General features: G+C 38.4%; 1 protein-coding gene across 1 annotated transcript; it reads left to right on the plus strand.

Annotated features, from left to right (window-relative positions):
* The first annotated feature begins 2,673 nt into the window (after positions 1–2,673).
* EPDR1 (ependymin related 1) lies at positions 2,674–20,318 on the plus strand. Its single transcript, XM_007429156.3, has 3 exons — positions 2,674–3,830; positions 13,952–14,160; positions 16,261–20,318. The coding sequence occupies exons 1-3, from the start codon at positions 3,580–3,582 to the stop codon at positions 16,449–16,451; spliced, it is 651 nt and encodes a 216-aa protein (XP_007429218.1). The 5' UTR covers positions 2,674–3,579; the 3' UTR covers positions 16,452–20,318.
* The last annotated feature ends 447 nt before the right edge of the window (positions 20,319–20,765 follow it).

Consider the following 20,765-nt stretch of genomic DNA (forward strand, 5'->3'; position numbering starts at 1 on the left):
CAGGTGCACAATAGTCTTCCCGGTGAGGGAAGCCAGAAGCATAAATGATAAGCCTTCCCTTGGCCCCAGAAGTAAGATCAGCTTCCCACACGAACGAGTAAATTCCTCATCTGGGATTACAGAAGAAGGAAATAGTCAGAGATGACTATAACAAATATTTCTTCAATTTTTGAAATGGAAACTAAGCCCTCTCTATTAATTAAACCCATCAGAACAAAACCGTCAAGAATGGATTAAAAATCCAGCATAGAAGCATCCCCGTTTCCCACCTCATCACTTTAGTAAATTTCTAGATCTCTTGATTGTATCAAGATCAGTAAATAAGATGCCCCAAATATCTGAACCCTTCTTTAAAAGCATGAACTATCAGTTACATGTCCTCCCTTGCTATGTTATTCAATTTATGTGTAACAAAATTTGGTTGCAGTATTCTTAGGACTTGTATAGTTCTAATAACAATGTTACTTTTTTTGCCCTCCAATCTAACACCGTACAGTACAGTACAGTTCAGAATCTTTAAAACTTTAAAGATCTTTAAAACAGGACTCACAATGACTGGTCAGAGATAGTACAATTAATTTGTGGCATTACATTGTTGTTATTCTGGATGACTTTGTTTTTTATTTAAAGTTAAAATAGTCCCTTTCGAGTTGTGTGTCTTGGTGACTTTTCATGGATTAATCTATACACGGGTTTCTTTGTTTTGTTTTTGTTTTGTGGACAAAATTGAAATGTTTTGCCATTGCTTTCCAGCCCTGGAATTCCCTGGTGGTCTCCTATCCAAATATTAACTAGGCCTGACTGTGCTTATCTTCCAAGCTCAGACAAAGTTGACCAACTACTAAGAAAAGCCAAAGTATAGGTTCCATTATCACAACTGTGTGCTGATACAGTAGTGTGTATGTCTGCCTCTTCTAGGTATTTATTGGACAGAAGCCATGCTAAGAACTAAGTTCTCACACTCTACCAGACCAAGACTGAAGAAGCCGGGGATTACTGACTGACTGACTAATGGCCATATATGGTCAGTGGTATACTTTTGGAAAGTTTACAGATGCTACCCTCCCATTTTGTTTGATCCCAACATCTGGCAATTAGAAGTATCTCAACAGGGTAACATCTATTCAGTTACTATGATTAATGAGTGTTAATCTGTGGGGCCGTGTTCTTTTGCAAGCCATTGAAATCAGTAAACAATGGTCATTACACTTTAGTGGTGGTGAATTTCTTAAGCTAATAGCAGCATTACATAAAGTCTATATTAATTCAGCTCTTTGGGAAAGAAACAGTAACGCTTATATACATATGTTTGTTGTTTTATAACTATAAGGAAGGAAGAAACTAACTTTCAACAACATAACAAGGTCTACTGAACTGAATGGGGGTCCAGTTATTCATTGATCCTTAATGGATAATGCCCATGATGATGTCAAAGAACAAACCAAAGCTTCATAAGTTATTTATTAAATATATATCTTATAAACTTCATGTAATAACATTCACATCGTCCTTTAAAATAATTGTAAGGGATACACAGCATTATCATAACTATCACTTCTTTCTATGAGCAAATACTTATTTCTGAATAATCATTTTTAATGTTGGCTTCCCGCAACAGACTCCAGTACAGCCACTTACTCTTCTCAAAGAATGTATCCTATTCTTCCTCAACTAGGTGCCAGACTGTAACTCCCACCATCTTCAAACAGTAGCTCATTGCCATGCTATGAGTCTCCAAATTGGTATTTATCTGCCCATGTCCTAGTCTAAATTTGTAGGCACATATCTGAAAACCATCATTATGCACTTTCTACCTCCACTTTGAGCAACTTTGCAGGGAAGGTTACAGCAAAAATGACTGTGTCTCTGAGCTAGCAGTACTAATTTTTCCAGAATGACACCGTGTTCTTACCTGGCTTCTCTAAGGTCAGGTTGGGATATACCAGACACTCACATGCAGACATTAGTGAAAGGGAACACAAACCCCTGTAACTATATTACAGGAAAGTGGTGCTTTGAACAACTATTTAGGTGATCACAAGTGTTTATATTATACTTATTGTGAATATAGAGAAAGAGCGGGGTGGGGTTGAAAGGTATTTTAAAACAGAGTTCACACTATACTTTATAAAAGGAATGTATAATGAAATACTGTACATGTAAACATGCAGGTATATTTACAAATCTTTACTAGGATAGTATCCAGATCTTCCATGGAATTGTGTTAAATCTAATGAAACAAATGGATTTGAAAAGGCATTACAACATTCATTGTGTTCCCCAAGAGTATCTTTTCACAATTACAATACTTTAATAATAGAAATAGCACTTATACAAGGAGCAGATTAGAATTCCCCATTATAAATAATATAGCATTGGACCAAATGAGCTGCACTTAAATTGGAAGACACCTTAATTATGTCTTGTTCCTCTTATTTCAATGGGAACAAAGTTCTTTCTAGATGATACTTTCATTGTGCTGACTCATTCACTGTTTTCTCTCCTGTTTTTATGTTTTACTCTGTGAAACATGATGTTCTTTTCCTTACCAGAAAACTAAGAAGATGATTTTTGAGGAAAAGAGAGAACAATTCCACAGTCACCTTTGATTAGCAGCTCCAGGAACCTTCCTCTAGAAGTTATCCTAGTTCCAGGGACTCAGCTGGGGCATAATCAGTTTACAGATATAAATATTTTGTGCTTATTTCCAAGAAAATGTGAAAAGGGTCTTAGTACCATTAGGATCACTGATAGCAAATAGCCAATCACCAGAATATACGCTCACTTCCAATGCGTGTTTGTGTGTTTTACTCTGTGAAACATGACGACCAGATTAATGGATGGATTGGATTCAAATGTAATCCCGTGTAGAGTCACTGAAATAAAGGGGACAGTAACTTTGAGGAAGGATTGAGGAAATAAGTCAATGTCTGGATCCAATTCTATGTACTATATTGCTTGAGGAGTTAGAATTGTATGACTCCCATACTTGACTAAATACGGTTACCTCTATGGGGCAGCAAAAAGTTTCTGCCATTTAGTGAACCTCCAGATTTTTGCAATGAGGAGATGGCAGCCCGAAGATCATCGAAAGGAACACCAAACTCTGCACGACAGGGCGGCACAGGATTTCAAAGTGCTTAGTAATGCTATCTATGATCGTATTCGTGAGGATGTAACTGATGGCATCGACGATGTTTCCTGCCTGGGGCATCGGCACCGTTGCCATTAAAGCCCGCACGACCACCGCGCCGACGATCTGCGGCCGTCCTGACCGAACCGGGGAAACCAAAAGCCTCTCGCTCTCCTCCCGGCGCAGAGGAAGCGGAGGGCTTGTTGGGTAAAGAAAGAGCGAGGCTCTTTTAGAGCGGTGGCTCCCTCTGCAGTTCCTGTCCAATCGCGGCGTGGCGGGCGGCGGCAGACGGCTCCCTTCGCAGCCTTCCAGAGCTGACTGACGCTCCGCCGCTGCCGTCGGCGACCAGGGGCCCGCCGTCGGAGCGGAGAGAGCGGCCCACACCCGGATCCTGCCCGAATCTAGGGCACTAGGCGCGCGGGGCGGAGGAGAACGGGGGCGAAGGCATGGTCTCAAAGGCCGTCGCCCTCAGCCGCGGCTCGTCCGCGTTGCTGATCAGCGGCATCTTTTTAAGCCTGACCTGGGCGGCGAGGGCCCAGCCGCCCGTCCCCTGCCAGGCCCCGCTGCAATGGGAGGGGCGCACGGTGGAATACGACCACAGCAGCGGCAGGAATACCCGCGCAACGGTGTCTTACGACAGTCCCAACCAGCGCCTCCGTATTCTGGAAGAAAAAAAGAGGTTCATCCCTTGCAAGAAGTAAGTTTCCCCCGCTACCCTTTCCCGCGCCCGCTTGAGTGCAGTCTGAGAAATCTACGCGACGGCCATGCTGGCCGGACTCGGGGGAGGACTGTTCTTTTCGGCCTCGCCTTTCACGAGGCGGGGAATCAATCCTGCGCCCAATCCTGCGCACCTCTTGGTTGCAGCCGGCCGGGGAAGCCCGCAAAGCCCGCGCACGCGCACATCGAATCACCCGCTAACTGCGGAGGGAGTTCCACACCAGCCGGTGACAGATCTTGTGTCAGGGGTGGGTGTCATTTGCTGCAGCCCCAAAGACGCCCAAACCCGAAACGTCTGTATATAAGTTCGCATGGGGTGCGACTCGGCCCCAGTGTGGGCTTTCGGTGGAAAAAGCGGAATGAACACCCGATGTTCATTCAAAATCCCAGCGGTGCGATTCAAAAGGCCCCACGCCCTAAGGAATGTGTTGTAGTCGCAAAAAAAGGATGAAAGAAGCAGCGGACAAACATAGGACAAAGGAAGGGGTTGATGCTGACCATCCCACCTCGCCGCAGTTTAATTCCATGTTTGGGTCAGGATAATTGCACAATAAAAGTACTCGATTGGCACCATTATTTAGGTCATGATTATGCTGTATGGGATTCCAGTCTCTTTCAAGATATTTAATTCCCTCCCCCACCTCTTTATTTGTGCACCTGTCATGCTCAATCCTAGTTCAGCTGTTTATGGATCTTCACTTACAGAGAGGAATTATTTTTTTAAAAAAAATATTTTGGCAAAATGGGCAAAAATTATACGTGCTCTTTCTCTCTTAGCCTGCTGGTATTTCCTCCTTCTGCATTAAGGGTGCTTTTTTGAATGCATAAGAATAATTCCTCAAAGGATGAGTCTGTGATACTTGTACAATAACAATCCCTTGCTGTATAGAAAGTTCCTTTTATTACCCCACTAGTATTTCATAGCCATGTTTAGAATAGTCTGTTCCATTTTTTTTACCCCACTCATTTTCTATTTCTTTTCATTCCCCTAGCATTTTGTGGCAACTGAGCATGATTCTTGTGGCTATTCATGAGGTATTTCACCTTTCTCTTAGGCCAGTATTGTCCAAACTTGGCCACTTTAAGATGAGTGGACTTCAACTCCCAGACAACACCGTCTTAGGCTTTTCATAAACTTACACAACTGTCTTCCTCCCACCTCCAGCTGTAGTATTAGCTCACTTGTATGTGTGTGTGGTGTAATTTTGGCTTCATAACATTCCATTCCGAGCTTCCAGAAGATACAAGAGAAATACAAAGAGGGCAGGTATCAAGGAGGGCAGGATGCCTGCACCTTTCATAGATATGGAGAAGAGCATATTACAGCAAACAGTGCTGTCGTGGTAAGTTGAATTCTTTCTCCTGCACAATTCACACCCGATTTCCTTTTACATCTGGTCACAGAGTGCATGAGGCTCTTGAACCTGAACCTGTAGCTGAGGAGGTTGAGAAAGCAACAACTAGCGTTAAAAACAGGAGTCTTCTCTAATGTAGATGTTGTCAATGCACAAGTTCAAATATTGAACTTGTAATGTAGCCTCTCATTGCAGATGAATGCAACAGGAGAAATGGAGTGATTTAAGTTACTCAGTATAGCCTATTGGCATGCAGAGATGAACTTACCAGTTAAAATGCATGGTGAAGAACCAGCAGAAGGGAACTTTTCATAACTATGTGGTAATGCACACAGCAGATATATACATTCATCATCATCACTATCACTGTCATCACAAATGTATTTAGTCAATGATCAGAACAATAAAAGAGTTGGATGGCAAAATTGCATGACAGTAATATAGCATAATAAAAACTGATTTAAAACTATGTAAAAGTATAATGACATCACATAAGTTGCCCTGGGCATAATATTTTTCTTGGTTACAGCAGATCTAATTCTGTTGTAATTTGTTTGCATCTTTCACTGCTGTGACACAAAATTTAGCTACAGTATATGTAATGTTATGCTTATTGTCTGAAAAGAGAAAAGCAAGATTTATTTATTTATTTTATTTTTATTTATTTATTTAATTTGTCCCCGCCCATCTCCCCACAATGGGGGACTCTGGGTGGCTTACAACACACTAAAAAACATAAATACCATTAAAAGTTATAAAAGATAAAATTTATCTTTTTTTAAAAAAAAGATTTTATTTAATAAATTTTATTAAAGATAAAATTTAACTGATCATCCTGGCATATGTTCTAGCAAGGGAGAGATGAGAGATTGATGGCTACCTTTATAATAGGAGCAGTAGAACAAAACATGCTGGGTGGCTTCTATGGAATTTGAATTGCAGGGAAAGAGGAAACTTTTCTGGAAAAAGGAACTTTGGCTGATCTACCACTGAGAACTGCTGCAGGTAAAACATCATGTCATGGTTAAATATCCACTTTAGTTCCCATCTAGGGTATTTTAAATGCCCCTTGATATGATGTGTAATTAAACTAAATTCATTCTGTTGTTCAACATCAAGTAATCTGGTCTTAATAATTTGAAAGGCTTGTTTCTATTCTAAGGACAAGAGTTGATCATGAGAGGTAAGTTTTTTTGAGTTCTAGTAGATACCAGGAGCACTGAAATTGATCTATGTAAATTACAGGATTACAAAAATCCTGTTTGGGAAAAAATGGCACTTGATGCGTTCTGTAGACATTTAGGTGCATGAAAAATTGATTGTATGAACCTACTGTTGATTTTTTGTAGGGGTTGTGTAGATGTATGCATTAATTTTAACTAATTTGGGGATTAGCAACTCACAAATTAAAGGTTAATTAACTGAAATGTTAATGCTAGTTTACAATGGAAAATTACTAGCTCAAAGAGCATTAACAATGGGGAAGAATTAGCTGAGACAATCCTTAATGTTCAAAAGATTTTTCATATGTATTTTGCTTATGCAAACAAACATTTAAAACATGGAAAAGTAATAATTCACATACAGAAGAGAAAAAAGTTTGGTTAATATACCCTTTAACTGTATCTGATTAATATATGAATTCTTATTTTCTTAATTAGAATTTTCAACAATAGCCCAGCTGGATGTGAGGTAATTAAGCACACTTTCAAAAGCCATCTCTGCTTTCAGATTATTCAGGTCCAAGCTTAGATATATTTCTATAGCATTGTTGTCTCGTGATTGCTGTCCACAGAATTAAATAATTAAACTTACATACAAAAATGTGGGCTTGTTATAGTATATGTGTGCCTGTGTGTCTTTCTTTGTATGTGAGAATTGAGATGTTTTGGTGGAAAGCAGGAAGAGCCAACTATGATTAGAGAGGTCTTCCCCTTCTCCACACACGAGGGAAAAGTGGCATACTTGTGTCATTTCTTCTGAACTGATAAGCACCACATGGTACAAGAGAAACATAACCATGTTTGTGTGGAGAGGTGATGAAATCTTTCAAAGTGAACAGTATATGAAAAGGTATCACTTTTCTCCAGCTGTTTGTTTAAGGCTAAGTTATAAAAAGTGAACATGAGTTTGCCTTCATTAATTTACCTTGGATGGTTTCACACTCAATTGTATTTACTATAGGTTCATTGCTTTTTTCTCTAGCTAATGGAATGGCATCTACCGATGGAGCATGTTTTCTCTTCTCTTTCAATTCTGCCATCCATGTATGTCTAAGAACTGCCCCAAAGATTGCTAAGACCTTCTGGAACAGATTTGGGAGACACATGCAGAGAGATTACAGTAGGGAGAAGAGTAGTCATGTTCTGTGTGCAGAAGTTCACTTGTGTAACATTGATGTAGTCCATTAGTAGAATAAACCTTGGTAATATACAATGACTCAACTCTGAAGTATGACTACATCTGGCACTACTTATAATTCTGTCTATTTGAAAAGGCTATTTTGATTATTCTGTTCTGGTTCCATAGCATCATTTGACCTTCAGTTGATTCGGACAGGACAAGAATTTGTCCAGCCAAGATTCACAGGATATTGTCTTAGGGTAGCTAACCAAAGAAAGCAGTATCTTTCTACATTAAGAACATTTGCAATGAATTTCAACTATTAACCTTTACTGGATGGCTTCATTTATTGATTTAGTCACCATATTTCCTTGTATCAGTGTGACCACCATCCCTCACTACTTTCCAGAGATGATGTGATCTATCTATCTATCTATCTATCTATCTATCTATCTATCTATCTATCTATCTATCTATCTATCTTATCTGTGTCAACTGTCCAAGGATGAAAAAGCCCTGATCTTGCTGTGGGTTTTTTTTACTTTTTCATTTTGGATCAGCCACAAGTTCACTGCTTGGGTAGAAAATTAATACTATATTTTAGTACATTTATATTGGACTTGGAAAGGGTTATAATCAAAGGAAATACAATGACTAATAAAATGTAAAAAAAAAAGAAATAAAATCAAGAGTAATTGGGTAACTGATTTATTCTGCACCTCTGTAGAAAGTGGCTAAAAGATAGTTTGTTGTTTTATTAAATTCACTTTGGGGGAAATATACGCAAAGTACTACTTAACAGTGATCTTGCAATATATAGAATTTTTTTCTTCCTAGCGTTTTTCCCACATGTATAGAATTGTTGGAACAATTATGCAGCTAAGCACTGAAGTGTTTGTCTAACTTTCTAACTTTCTGCACAATTTGGTGGAAGACAGGATGTACCAGCTATGTGGGACTGGTTCCAATATATAGTTTGGCATATAACTAAATAAATAATTACATAAAACAATTAAGAATTCTTTCGTGGTGAAGATTTTGAAAGCAAAAATTGTGGAACGCTAGCATCCTTGCTGGCACAAAAGTTAGGGAAACAGTGTTTGGCCGCTGACAAAAACATTGTTGAGTTCTAAAGGAAAACACATATAATGAACAGAATCATGATAAAAGTTGCCCTTTCGTGCTATAGAGAATGTTTCCCATTAAAAGAAACAAACAAAAATATAGCACACAGAAAATAATAATCTGTGTTAACTGATGTTTGGTATTTTGTTGGGATTGGGTTTGTATTGTACTCCTGGAAAAGCAAGGTGGACTGATGTCTCATGAATAAATAATAATGAATAAGAATAAAATAGCTGTAATTGCCTGTATGTCCTCTAATGGGATTTGCAATTCAGAGTCAGTCCTAAGATGGAGATTGCTCAATGAATGTATAATTGGGGCTAGATATGGTTGGTAGCATTCATACTCCCCTCAGCTTTGAAAATGTAAAACTCATTAGTCCCCCATCTGTCTCCTACTATGATTAGGTCACAGAAGTATATTGGTTTGGCAGACAGTGGAAATCAAGAAACATTATGGTCTTTATAATTTTGGTTGGTGCACTACAGTAGGTATTAAGTCAAGTTAGTCAAATTGTACAGTACTATATAATGGATGAACGGACAGTTGCTCTTCAGGTTATATAAAATCTTCAGTTGCAAAAAGAATCATCCTAAAGATCTAAATGTGATATTTTCCAAAAAGCAATCACAGGCCTTCGGTACTAGAAAATCCAAAATATACTGTTAGATGATACTGTTAATAGAATCAACTAAACTGTCACAAAATGTCACCTTTTGAGTTGTTTCTCAGGGATATTTAGAAAGAAAAAGAAGGGAGGAAGAAATAAAAAGCAAGATTCTATATGTAATCAGATATTAACAGCACCTAGCATAATTTACAACTGCCATCTTGAAACATACTTTGACCTACAGACTTCAGGGTTGAAATATCCAGCCTAATCAAGTTGTATAGTTTTCCCAGAACTATGCAATAGCAGGACCATTTTGAGAATTACATATTGGACAGATAACATTAAAAAAATATTCTGTGTGGAAAGTTAGCATGAAAAAAATCTGCTTGTGGAAGGATAATATTTCAGGGATATATAGCTGGTCTGTTACTTGACATGCTTTGTGTATGTGGAGAAATATTCACAAGGCATAACATTAACTCTTGCCTGATTTTTGGTTTGGTGTCATCTTAGATTCAGGTGTATGGAAGAATCACTGGCTTTAGGGCAAAGTGTGACATGATAAACAAGGTGATATTTTTCAGAAAGGTCCAACTACATTTATATGGGATAAATTGTACCATTCCAATTTACCCTGAATGGCTGTACTGTAGATGGTGCACCAATCATGGCTGACATTCAAAACAGATTACCTGTTCTTATGAAGCGAGAAATTGCCAAGCTAGAGATTGATTTGTTTCAGATCATGTGCCACTGTATCTTGTACCAAGAAATATAATCTGTAAACTTAAGCATAATATGATAGCTTCCACATCTAGGCTGCAAAAATCCAGATAATCATTAGAAGACAGCAAAGAGAGTTTTCTGTATCTCTTAAATGCCATCTAATAGCTCTACCCCGGTGTAATTTTTAATGAGAAAGAAGAACATTATTCAGGACATGATGAGTAACATATGAAATGTATGTAATTATATTAGATGAAATTGCAGTTAAATACATTTAGCATTTTTGTTCTGACCCCTTTCCCACTTCGTTGTCCCAGCTCTATCCTTGTCTAGAATAGGGCTCTTGGCATACCACTCAAAGGCCAACTGTAGACCTCATCCCTGAAATAAATAGAGACATTTCAATATCTGTAAAAAAGGTGATGGAATGGAGGCTGCGGCAAGTGAGAAATATGGAAGATTGGAGGCATCAGGCATCTGACAGGAATTAAACTTAGCAAGAGGATTCTGAAGAGAACTGCTGTGCTCAAGGGAAAGATTTTGAAAAGAATGATTTCCTACAGTCCCTCACAAAAATAAATGTCAAAGGAGTGCTAGACTATCCATGCAGAAGTAGAAAAATAATAGTAATGGACATTAAAAAAAATCACAGACTATTTCAGACTCATGAAATTGAGTACGTGTTGCCTGAAGCATAAGTGAATGCAATTTTTTAAAAAATGAATGGAATTATTAAGGAGAATCATTAAGCATCATTGGGGAAAAGCCAGAAAAACATCACTTTTGAGGGGAGAGGAAAACCTGTGAAGAATGGAGTAGAATGGAATGGCTAGAAAAAACCCTTCAAGTTGCAGCATTCTTAATTTTCAAAAATTACATTACTAAGAGAAATAGATAATGGATGTCTCCCTTCCTTTTCTTTGTTCATGTCCCGACTACAACTTTTTCTATCCCACAATTTACTTAATTTCCCTCTCTTCATTTACTGCCAGCTGGGCTTAATATATTGGCTAGAATGTAGTTCGGGAAATGGCTTCTTTGCAGTATCTTCAGCAGACTAGTAAGATTGTCCCAAAGATCTTACAACACTTGTTTTTGCATTCATGTCAATTACAAAATATAAAAGCATGCTTGAGGTTGTCTAAATATGCCCAATGACTTTTTATTTAACAACAGATAGGTTGTATTTTTAAACCAGTATTATTGACAGGTCTTGGGTTGCTCATTTTTCTTGGTCCTGTCCTTGGATGAAAAATAAGTTATGTCATTTATTGAGTTTTGGTCCCACCTGTTTCCTCAATAGAATTAAAGCTTTATGTTTGGGCTATATACACGTATCTTAATCTCAGTAGTAATTCTAGTTGGTGTGTTGGTTTATGCATATTTCAAAGCATCACTAATAAGAACCGTGTATTAGAAGTAGTTATACAGTGGTACCTCGGGATACGAACATCTCTACTAACAAACTTTTCGGGTTACGACCAGCTCCGGCCGCAAAAATTTACCTCGATGTGCGAATTCCGCCTTGGGGTACGGTCATTTTTCCGCCCTGACACGTGGTCCGCGGCCATTTTTCCGCCCCGACACATGGTCTGCGGCCATTTTTGCGCCCCTGACGTAGTCCACGGCCATTTTTCTGCCGCGCCGCGCCACGCCCAGCCGTTTTCGCACCACACCATGCCGCGCCCAGCCATTTTCGCGCCGCGCTGTGCCCGGCCGTTTTCCCACCGCGCTGCACCCGGCCGTTTTCCCGCCGCGCCGCGCCCGGCCGTTTTCCCGCTGCGCCGCGCTGTGCCCGGCCGTTTTCGTGCCGCACCGCGCCCGGCCCTTTTCCCGCCGCACCACGCCGTGCCCGGCCGTTTTCCCGCCCCTGACGTGTGGTCCGCGGACGCCAGAATGGATTAACGGTAATTACATTGAACCTTATGGGAAAATTTGCTTCGGGGTGCGACCAAATTCAGGCGGAGGACAGAACGGATTAACCGTATTTACATTGAACCTTATGGGGAAATTTGCCTCGGGGTGCGACCAAATTCGGAGGGCGGAACGGATTAACCGGATTTACATTGAACCCTATGGGGAAATTTCCTTCGGGTTATGACCAACTCGGGATATGCCCAGAGTCACGGAACGGATTAAGTTCGTATCCCGAGGTACCACTGTATACTCTTTCAAATCAAACCATTCATTGTGTTTATGGTACACACACATACATTTAATCCAATACATTTCAGGAAAATTATGTAATAAATGAATGAGGGGAAGGCAACAGAGAAAAACAGTTTGAATGTCAGAGGTTTTCTCTCAAGGCAAGATGAGTTTTCAGTAATGGCTGCTATGGGAAGGAGGGAGGGCTCTGTAATGGAAATGCCAGGAACATTTCCTTCCCTTCCCTTTCTGTGAGTACTGTCATTTCATATTTATTCTGTAAAGAGCCCAGTGCTGCTTTAAGGGTCCTAAAAGTTTGGGGCGGCTTTTTATTCAGCCTGTACATTTTAAAAAATCAGTGTCATCTCCATCTCTTTCCACACTGATTTTTTTCTGACAACTGTTAATAGGACCTAGTTCCTGCTAGCACTTGTCCCATCATGGATCTGCTCTTAGCAAAACATTCAAGTTCATCAGGACCTGTGGTAGAATTCTTTTTGAATCCGTATCCAAGAAAGAATAGGCCAGTAATCTTAATATCCAAACAAAGAAATAAGGCTTTAATTGTTGGCCAAAGCTCTTTCTATTGAGAGCGTGCCTAATCTCAACAGGAGATCATTCCGCACAGTGTGTGCACAGCAGAGCCTTCCCTTTTCCACAGCACCCTTAAATGAGCATCGGCAGGATGTGGCAAAATAAAGTAGGCATCCACTGTGGAATGTATAGATCTATATTGAAGAAGACCGTTTTTCAAATAATTTTAACTCCAAGGTCTGTGAAATAATGACCTTTCTCAGACAGAGTTCCTAGAAATACACCAAATATTATTTTTTTAAGAATAATGGCTATGTTCTTCTATTCCATTTTGACAAATACATGGAGCTAGAGATGAACGTAGTTCCAAGTTTTGCATGTTGAATCTTCTCATGTTCAGTTCTTCATCTGCAATCAAGCACAGGGCCAGGATGCAAAATGTAATTGGATATCTCCAGTTGTGTTTACACACACAATGAAGCAATCTTTGATTCTGTGCCAAACTATACACAAAATGTGATAGACTGAGATGATAGAATTCTGGGCAGTTCTACTCTAGTCTGCAGATGTGGCTAGCATTTTTTAATTTAAAAATTGTAATGTTTTTTAATCTTGTAGAAATATGTGGTAAACTAGAGATATATGTGGTAAACAAATGAAACATTATCTTTGCAGTTCTGTATATCCAACTCATTTTTGGTCAACCCAGGATAAATGGTGTATAGGAAATATTCTTAATTCCCCTTGCACCTATTGTTTATAACTGGCAAATTCCCATAGCAATTTTCTCATTAGTAGGCCGCATTTTTGGACCTGGTCTATTTCACAGGTGAAATTAAAAATGGGCTCATGGAAAACTAATGGATATAGAATTAAACAATTCACTTCCCAATTCTCTCTCTTTATCCTCAATGTTGCATTAACACTACAAGGGAAACTGGTTTGGCCATTAACTGCAGTCAGTGTTTTGCACATGAGACAATTTTAGCACAGCTTTCTCCCTAATGTGTAAAAGGAGTTTTTTTTTTTTAATATAATTGACTGTTTTGAAATATGATAAACACACAAATGGTTCAGGCTTAAGGTCTACTCTCTTCAGTTTGTCACATCCAAAACTCTCTTCAGTTTTGTCACATCCAAGGCTTCTGTCCACTAGTTTTTAGTAACCAAATTTGTCCTCTATCTTGTATAACATTGTATGAACAAGACTATTTTAAACTTACTTTTGGTCCTCCCCCCTTTTCCGTACTTTTTCAGATTTTTTGAATATATATATCTTTATAAAGATGCAGTGATGTTTCAGATTGAACAAGTGACAAAGCTGTGTTCCAAGATTGCTTTGAGTGAGCCATGGGATCCTTATGACATTCCTGACAACTCAACCTATGAAGATCAGTACTATATTGGAGGACCAGGTGACCAAATTATGGTCCAGGAATGGTCTGACAGGAAGCCAGCTAGGAAACGTAAGCATTATATCATTATTTTCTAATCCTAAATGAGATAATTTGTTCCCACATCAATGTCATCATCATTATATTGTTATGCTATCATTGTTATATGATTATTTCTATGTATTTATTTATTATTAAATGTATACACTACCCATGTCCCCCAGAGGGTGACTCTGGATGGCTTACAATTAAAATCCAAAACAATAAAAATATAACTATCCTGAATTAAAAATACAAGTAACAATTCTATAAAAGCCAGTATACAGTTTAAGATGATGGGGGGAGCAGTATCGATCATCCCACCAGCCAGTTCCAGCAGTGTGAGCCCCCATCAGGCCCCCAGGCAATCTGGCATAGTCATGTTTTTACACCTTTGCAGGAGGCCAGGAGAGTGGAGGCAGCCCATACCTCAGCTGGCAAGCTGTTCCACAGGGCGGGGGTCACAGCAGAAAAGGCCCTCTTCCTAGACCTTGCCAGCCAAAGTTCCTTCACTGGCGGGATCCACAACATGCCCCTTCTGCCAGGCCGAGTGAGGCGGGCGGATATAATGGGGGCAACATGGCTCCTCAGATAACCTGGTCCTGAGCCATGAAGGGCTTTAAAGGAGATAACCAACACCTTGAATTGGACCCAGAAGCAAACCGGCAACCAACGCAGCTCACATAACAGAGGTGTTATATGCGCCGTCCTAGGGGCATTCAAGATTGTCCTTGCCACTGCATTTTGTGCCAGCTGTAGCTTCCGAATATTCTTCAAGGGTAGCCCTATGTAGAGTGCATTGCAGTAATCCAAACGGGAAGTGACCAGGGCATTAGTGACTGTGCAAAGGGCCTCCTGATCCAGGAAGGGGCGTAACTGATGCACAACATGAAGCTGTGTGAAGGCCCTCCTAGCCACGACTGCCACCTGCTCTTCAAGCAGGAGTTGTGAGTCTAGGAGGACCCCCAGATTACACACCAGGTCTGTCTGGGGTAGTGGAATCCCATCTAGAACCAGAGTCGATAAGCTCCTAGATCTTGAGGCTCCCTGTATCCACAGCCACTCTGTCTTACCAGGATTCAGTTGAAGCCTGTTGTCCCCCATCCGGGCCCCTACAGCCTCCAGGCACCACGAAAGGGTAGACAATTATCAGCAAATATTCAAGAAATATGTTAAATATGTTTTATGTTCTCATTTCATATAAGCATTGCAAATTCAAATACGGATTTTAAAAATACCTTCTAGTCTTAATTTTGGATATATCCATAAATTTCAGTTTTAAAAATCTATAAAACATTGTAACATTGTTTCCCTTCCACACTTGCAAAATGTTTGGGGTTTAGTTCATTTAATTCATAGGATAGAAGACATGACTTGCCAGATTCTGCTCCCCATTCTACAATGCACAGGACAAAATGCAGTTATTCTTAAAAATTCACAGTTCTCAGAATTTTTCAATGCCCTTATCCAGTTATGAAAAGATTGCGTAGCTCACTCTTATATATATGAATATATATTCATTCATTCATTCATTCATTCATTCATTCATTCATTCATTCATTCATTCATTCAGGCATAAATGTCATAATATTTCAGCATTAACCTGTAGATTTTGGACTTAGATCTGGATATATATAGCACCCATGTTTATGAGGAAAGCCAGTTTGGTGTAGTGGTTAAAGCATCAGGCTAGAAACTGGGAGACCAGGAATTCTAGTCCTGTCTTAGGCACAAAGCCAGCTGGGTGACCTTGGGCCGGTCATTCTCTCTCAACCCTAGGAAGCAGGCAAGGGCAAACCACTTCTGAAATCTTGCCAAGAAAACTGCAGGGACTTGTCCAGACAGCCAGCAGGAGTCAACATTGACTTGAAGCCATTAAAAAAATGTTTGTAAAAGGCCAGTCTTTGAGGCTTGTTTTTATCTAATGGTGCTTTTACCAATTTCCCACTCCTGTGTTAAAATATTATCACTCACTGCAAAGAGTAAATGGACTTAAGGACGGTTGCATTAATCCTTCATTTGTGGTTAGGCAAATTAAAATGAAGTTATTTTTTACTGTCTTATTAAACTTTGAAAATTCAAAGTCATGCTTTTCTCTAAAATCTGTAAGAATTTGTGCTTCGTTCATTACAGTTGAAACTTGGGTGGGAGTTTATACAGTCAAGGACTGTTACCCAGTTCAAGAAACCTACACCAAGAACTACAGTGTGACAACCTCCACCCGTTTCTTTGATCTTAGCCTTGGGATAAGCGACCCATCTGTTTTCATCCCTCCCAGCACCTGCCAGACAGCTCAGCCAGAAAAGATGATTTATGCATGCTGATGGTAGATCTTGGCTTCTACAGTACATATATAAGCTCAGAATGTAATATTAATAACTAGCTTCTGATGTCTAATATGACTGTTGCACTTTGCAGAATGCAGGTTGTAACAGACTAGATATGTCATATCTTTTTTGACATGTTATTCTAAATGTGTTCTCATATCCTACAACTGTTAGCAAATAATCATTTATATTTATTTATTTTAGCTGCTAACATCCTCTGGCAGAAGGTGTTTCTGTTTTCTAGGAGGTATAATGTATTTCCAAAAGCATATTAAAATATGAAATAGATGTGTTAATTTTGGAGAGATGGATGAAATCTATTACATGTAACAGATAAGGTGTTACCATAAGATGGCACATTGTAGCATAATGATTTTCTGAAAGCTGCTATAGTGGATTAATATTCCTCTGGTTCAAGATTTTCTGTCAAGAGTCAATTTTAGATGAATTGCTGTGATACAGAGAAACTATATCTAAATCTTCTATTTCCATATGAAAAGATATACCTGATGCTTTTCTTGTTTTCATAGTCACTATTAAAACATTTATAATGACTTGTCAGAAAATTACACTTGGCAACATATAAAACATTTTTAAGAAATACCGGACATACAGTTATTACTCTGATAGTCCAGAAGAGAAGAAAATATAGTTAAGATTATTGTTATGACAGCAAGAATAAGAGTAGTCACCAGTGTTATCAATGTTGGTTTTGGTAATTGAACAAATTCAAGAGGAAGAAAAATTTTAATGGATGATACAGAAGTCTGTTCTTTATATAATCAAAATTAAATTACAAATAAGGAACATATATGAAAAGTATTTTATTACTTTGGTTATAATTTTTTCTCCCCTGAAAAATATATGCGGTGGTATCAAACATGTAGGGCTCTCCAGTCAGTCCTACAAAAATTCAGACAAAGATGGGCAAGAGGCAACTATTCTTCCTGAAGGCCCTACATGATTTATTCTGCATAAAGAAAAATGGAAGCGTAGGTTGAAAAAAGATGAACTAATGAATGACAGTATTTCAATCTAACCTACCCAGAATCACTGGTAGTTGGGTGGCATATACATTTAATAAATTATTATTATAAGCCTCCCAAAAGGATAGACAGAGCATAGGAGATTTTAATGTTTCTTCATTGCTCATTCTTCATCCTATTCTTTAATTAGAATACAACAATGATAGCTTTAGTATCAGTACAGACTTGAAGAAGGTTCCTGACTATTGTTCTTCCACATTAGATGGCTTGTGAACCAGGGATTCTCCGTACACAACATGAAAAGCAAGACCAGGCACCTTAATTTAATTTTTATATTTTAAGTTTAGTTATTTTTATTTTATTTGTGTTGTGAGAGTCTGTAATGTATTGATTCCTTCTGAAAATTTGTGAAGTACTAAGCAACTGCAACTTGGAAAATCTCCTTGTTAGCTCTGAAATGTCAGAGTGGAGCACTTTTATACATAGTTCACTAAGGTTTCTCAAAGAGTCTTTTATTCCCATATCAGAAGATGAAAACATTGTGCTGTTGTCATCTTCCTCTCTTAACAAAGAATAATGCAGTGCAGGTGATGACTTGAAATCTAATTCTAATTACTCCATAACTGTTTCTTCAATAATTAGCCAGTTATTCCAGCTGTTCCTTCTACTCTTATGTACTTATTTATTATTTTATTGTTAGAACAACTAATTTTATTGTGAGACTTTATTTTTGTTTACATGCTGCTTTTATTTTTATTATAAAATATGAAGTATATGTGGTGAAAACTTGTACTTGCGGAAAGACTTGATGAAAATGAAAAGAGGGCTCTACATATAAATGTTTTTACAAATGATTAGGAGCTCTGTATAGGGTTTGTAATCATAGAGAAAAGCCTACAGCTTCCATTCAACTTGTAGAGTTTGGAGACAAGATCATCAAGTGCTCATATTCCCTTGTCATTCACAGATGGAATCCTTCATCTCCCAGGGTCACAGACATAAAGTGCTTGTCACCTTATTTACAACTGGAACAGTCAGGAAAGAGTATGCTTGTATGAGTATGTGTTTAATAAGGATGCGGATATTTTATGTTAGAGCTGTGCATGCATTCACAAGTAGCGTTTTGGGCCTTGCTTAATCTGCTGTTCATTAAAATAGCCGCATCTGTTTTTCAGGATTCTGTGGGAACCTGCTTTAAGAATTGCTTGAATTACTCAAGTCCCAAAAACAATGGCATCATTTTTAGGCTTGTATGAAAGCCAGAAGCAGGACATGGCTGCTTTAATTAGTAATGGAGAGGTGCTGTGTTCATGCTTTGGGTGAGATTCAAAGCATTTCTTCAGAATGACTTTTGAAGCATGCACAGCCCTATTACCATGTACAGGCACTTTAAAGGATAACTAACAGCATAGCAGATCCCTCCCTTAGGAACTTGGCAGCTTATTAATGCAGAAGGTGATCAACTGAGGGAAAGTGAAAGTATACATTCACTTCAGTCAAGTATAGTTAGCTTTTCATTATCCAAGTGATAAGAATGAAGATTAAACAGAAGACCAGTATTGTCTTTGAGGAAAGATTTGAAAGAAAATAAAGAGCTGGGATCCAAATAGAGGGCTTTGTAGATTTAGGGAATAGAACGATATAGGTAAGCAAGACTTTGGGCAATTTTAAGGTAAGGATTGAGCCAGGAGCCAAAAGGAGCAAATAGGGAATACAGAAAGGAATTGCTATTTAATGTGAAAAGAAATAGAAATTTCTGTGAGTGAAGTGAGATGGCCATGATGTCTCAAAAGGTCAGAAATTATTTAAACTTAAAAAAGTATAAAGACATACAGTAGATATGTTTAAGTGATATGGTCAAAATACATACTATCCTCTAAATAAAATAGTGATGCTACTTTAATTTGGATTTTCTGCATTGATCTCTGTGTATATTTATAAGCCTCTCATATGAGTACTCCAATATAGTTACTTGAATGGGATATTGGAATAGCTTAGGGTTTTTTTTAGCGTATCTTACACATTTTCTAGTGGCTTGTTAAAAAGATGCTATTTCTCCTAACCTAAAAAGGAGAATAAATATTAGATGGCAGAGAACAGAGACTGGCAAAAAAGGTAGTTAACTAACAGCCTCCAAAGAAAGTGGAGGAGTATCTTATGCTTATTATTTCCTTTATGTCTTTTCCCTCAGCACATTGACAGAAACACTGCCAATAGTTTGCTTCTTGTTAGGTCTTCACTAGGGTTACCATATCCAGGTTGCAAAAATCCAGATGACAATAGCAGCAAAGAGATACAGAACCATCTAGTAGCTGACTGGATTTTTGCAGCCCTAAGATACTGCATTTCCAGCAGCTTGGGGCTATAAATTATCTACAGTATTTAACAATCACCACTGCAGTAATATAGCAGTGATAAATTATTTTGTACCGGTTGTGTGTAAATTTAATATTCATAGTAAATTTAATATTTGGCTTCCACTGATACTCCCATTGTTACATTTCAGTTGCCCTGTTAAAGTTCTGCATCGATTTAATCATGCAGTCTTTAACTTGTTTGGTTTCTGATAACAATAACAACTTGTAAATAAGCCCCAGTGATGTTCTTTGTTTAGAACTACTATATATGTTTTTCAGATTTGGTCAAACCTCTAAATATTCTGCCTTGTTTTTGTAATTCTTTTTGGACTATACTCCTTATTTGAAGATATTGAAGCCAATGAGGTGATTTGACCAAACTGAAGAGGGACTCTTGAGAAATTTCATCGTTGTTTATTAAGAGTTAAGTGTTGCAATCTATATGAATTGTTATCTTACCACAAATCAATTTTTTGTACATTTACCTTCATAAAAATAAATATTTACTACTGAAGCAAGGAGCAATATGTCTGGGCTAATCTTTTTTCTCTACTTATCCCATACTCTAAATATGCTGTTTATAAATGAATAATCTCTTATCAATTGTACATTTCTGTTTGTTTTCAACCAAATATATTTATATACATCTTCTGAGAGTCCTGCTCCCTGAATAGAAGTAATTCTTCCACAAAGTGATATAATTCAATCTGTGATCCAGTTGCTGACAAAGATCCGCATAATCAAAGCTACGGTTTTTCCAGTAGTAATATATGGCTGTGAGAGCTGGACCATAAAGAAGGCTGAATGCCGAAGAATTGATGCCTTTGAACTGTGGTGCTGGAGAAGACTCTTAAGAGTCCCCTGGACTGCTAGGAGGTCAAACCAGTCAATTTTAAAGGAAATCAACCCTGACTGCTCATTGGAAGGATTGATAATGAAGTTCAAGCTCAGATACTTTGGTCACCTAA

Source organism: Python bivittatus, unplaced genomic scaffold, assembly GCF_059951505.1.
Source record: "Python bivittatus isolate LINGU-HERP-01145 unplaced genomic scaffold, Pbiv_v1 ctg000610_np1212, whole genome shotgun sequence".
NCBI lineage: Eukaryota > Metazoa > Chordata > Lepidosauria > Squamata > Pythonidae > Python > Python bivittatus.

What these genes read in the sequence shown, in the direction of transcription:
- EPDR1 (XM_007429156.3), top strand. Translation starts at nt 3,580, where the DNA reads ATGGTCTCAAAGGCCGTCGCCCTCAGCCGCGGCTCGTCCGCGTTGCTG. An exon ending in AGGTTCATCCCTTGCAAGAA is followed by an intron (nt 3,831 to 13,951) that starts GTAAGTTTCCCC and finishes GTACTTTTTCAG; the next exon opens with ATTTTTTGAATATATATATC. An exon ending in CAGGAAGCCAGCTAGGAAAC is followed by an intron (nt 14,161 to 16,260) that starts GTAAGCATTATA and finishes CGTTCATTACAG; the next exon opens with TTGAAACTTGGGTGGGAGTT.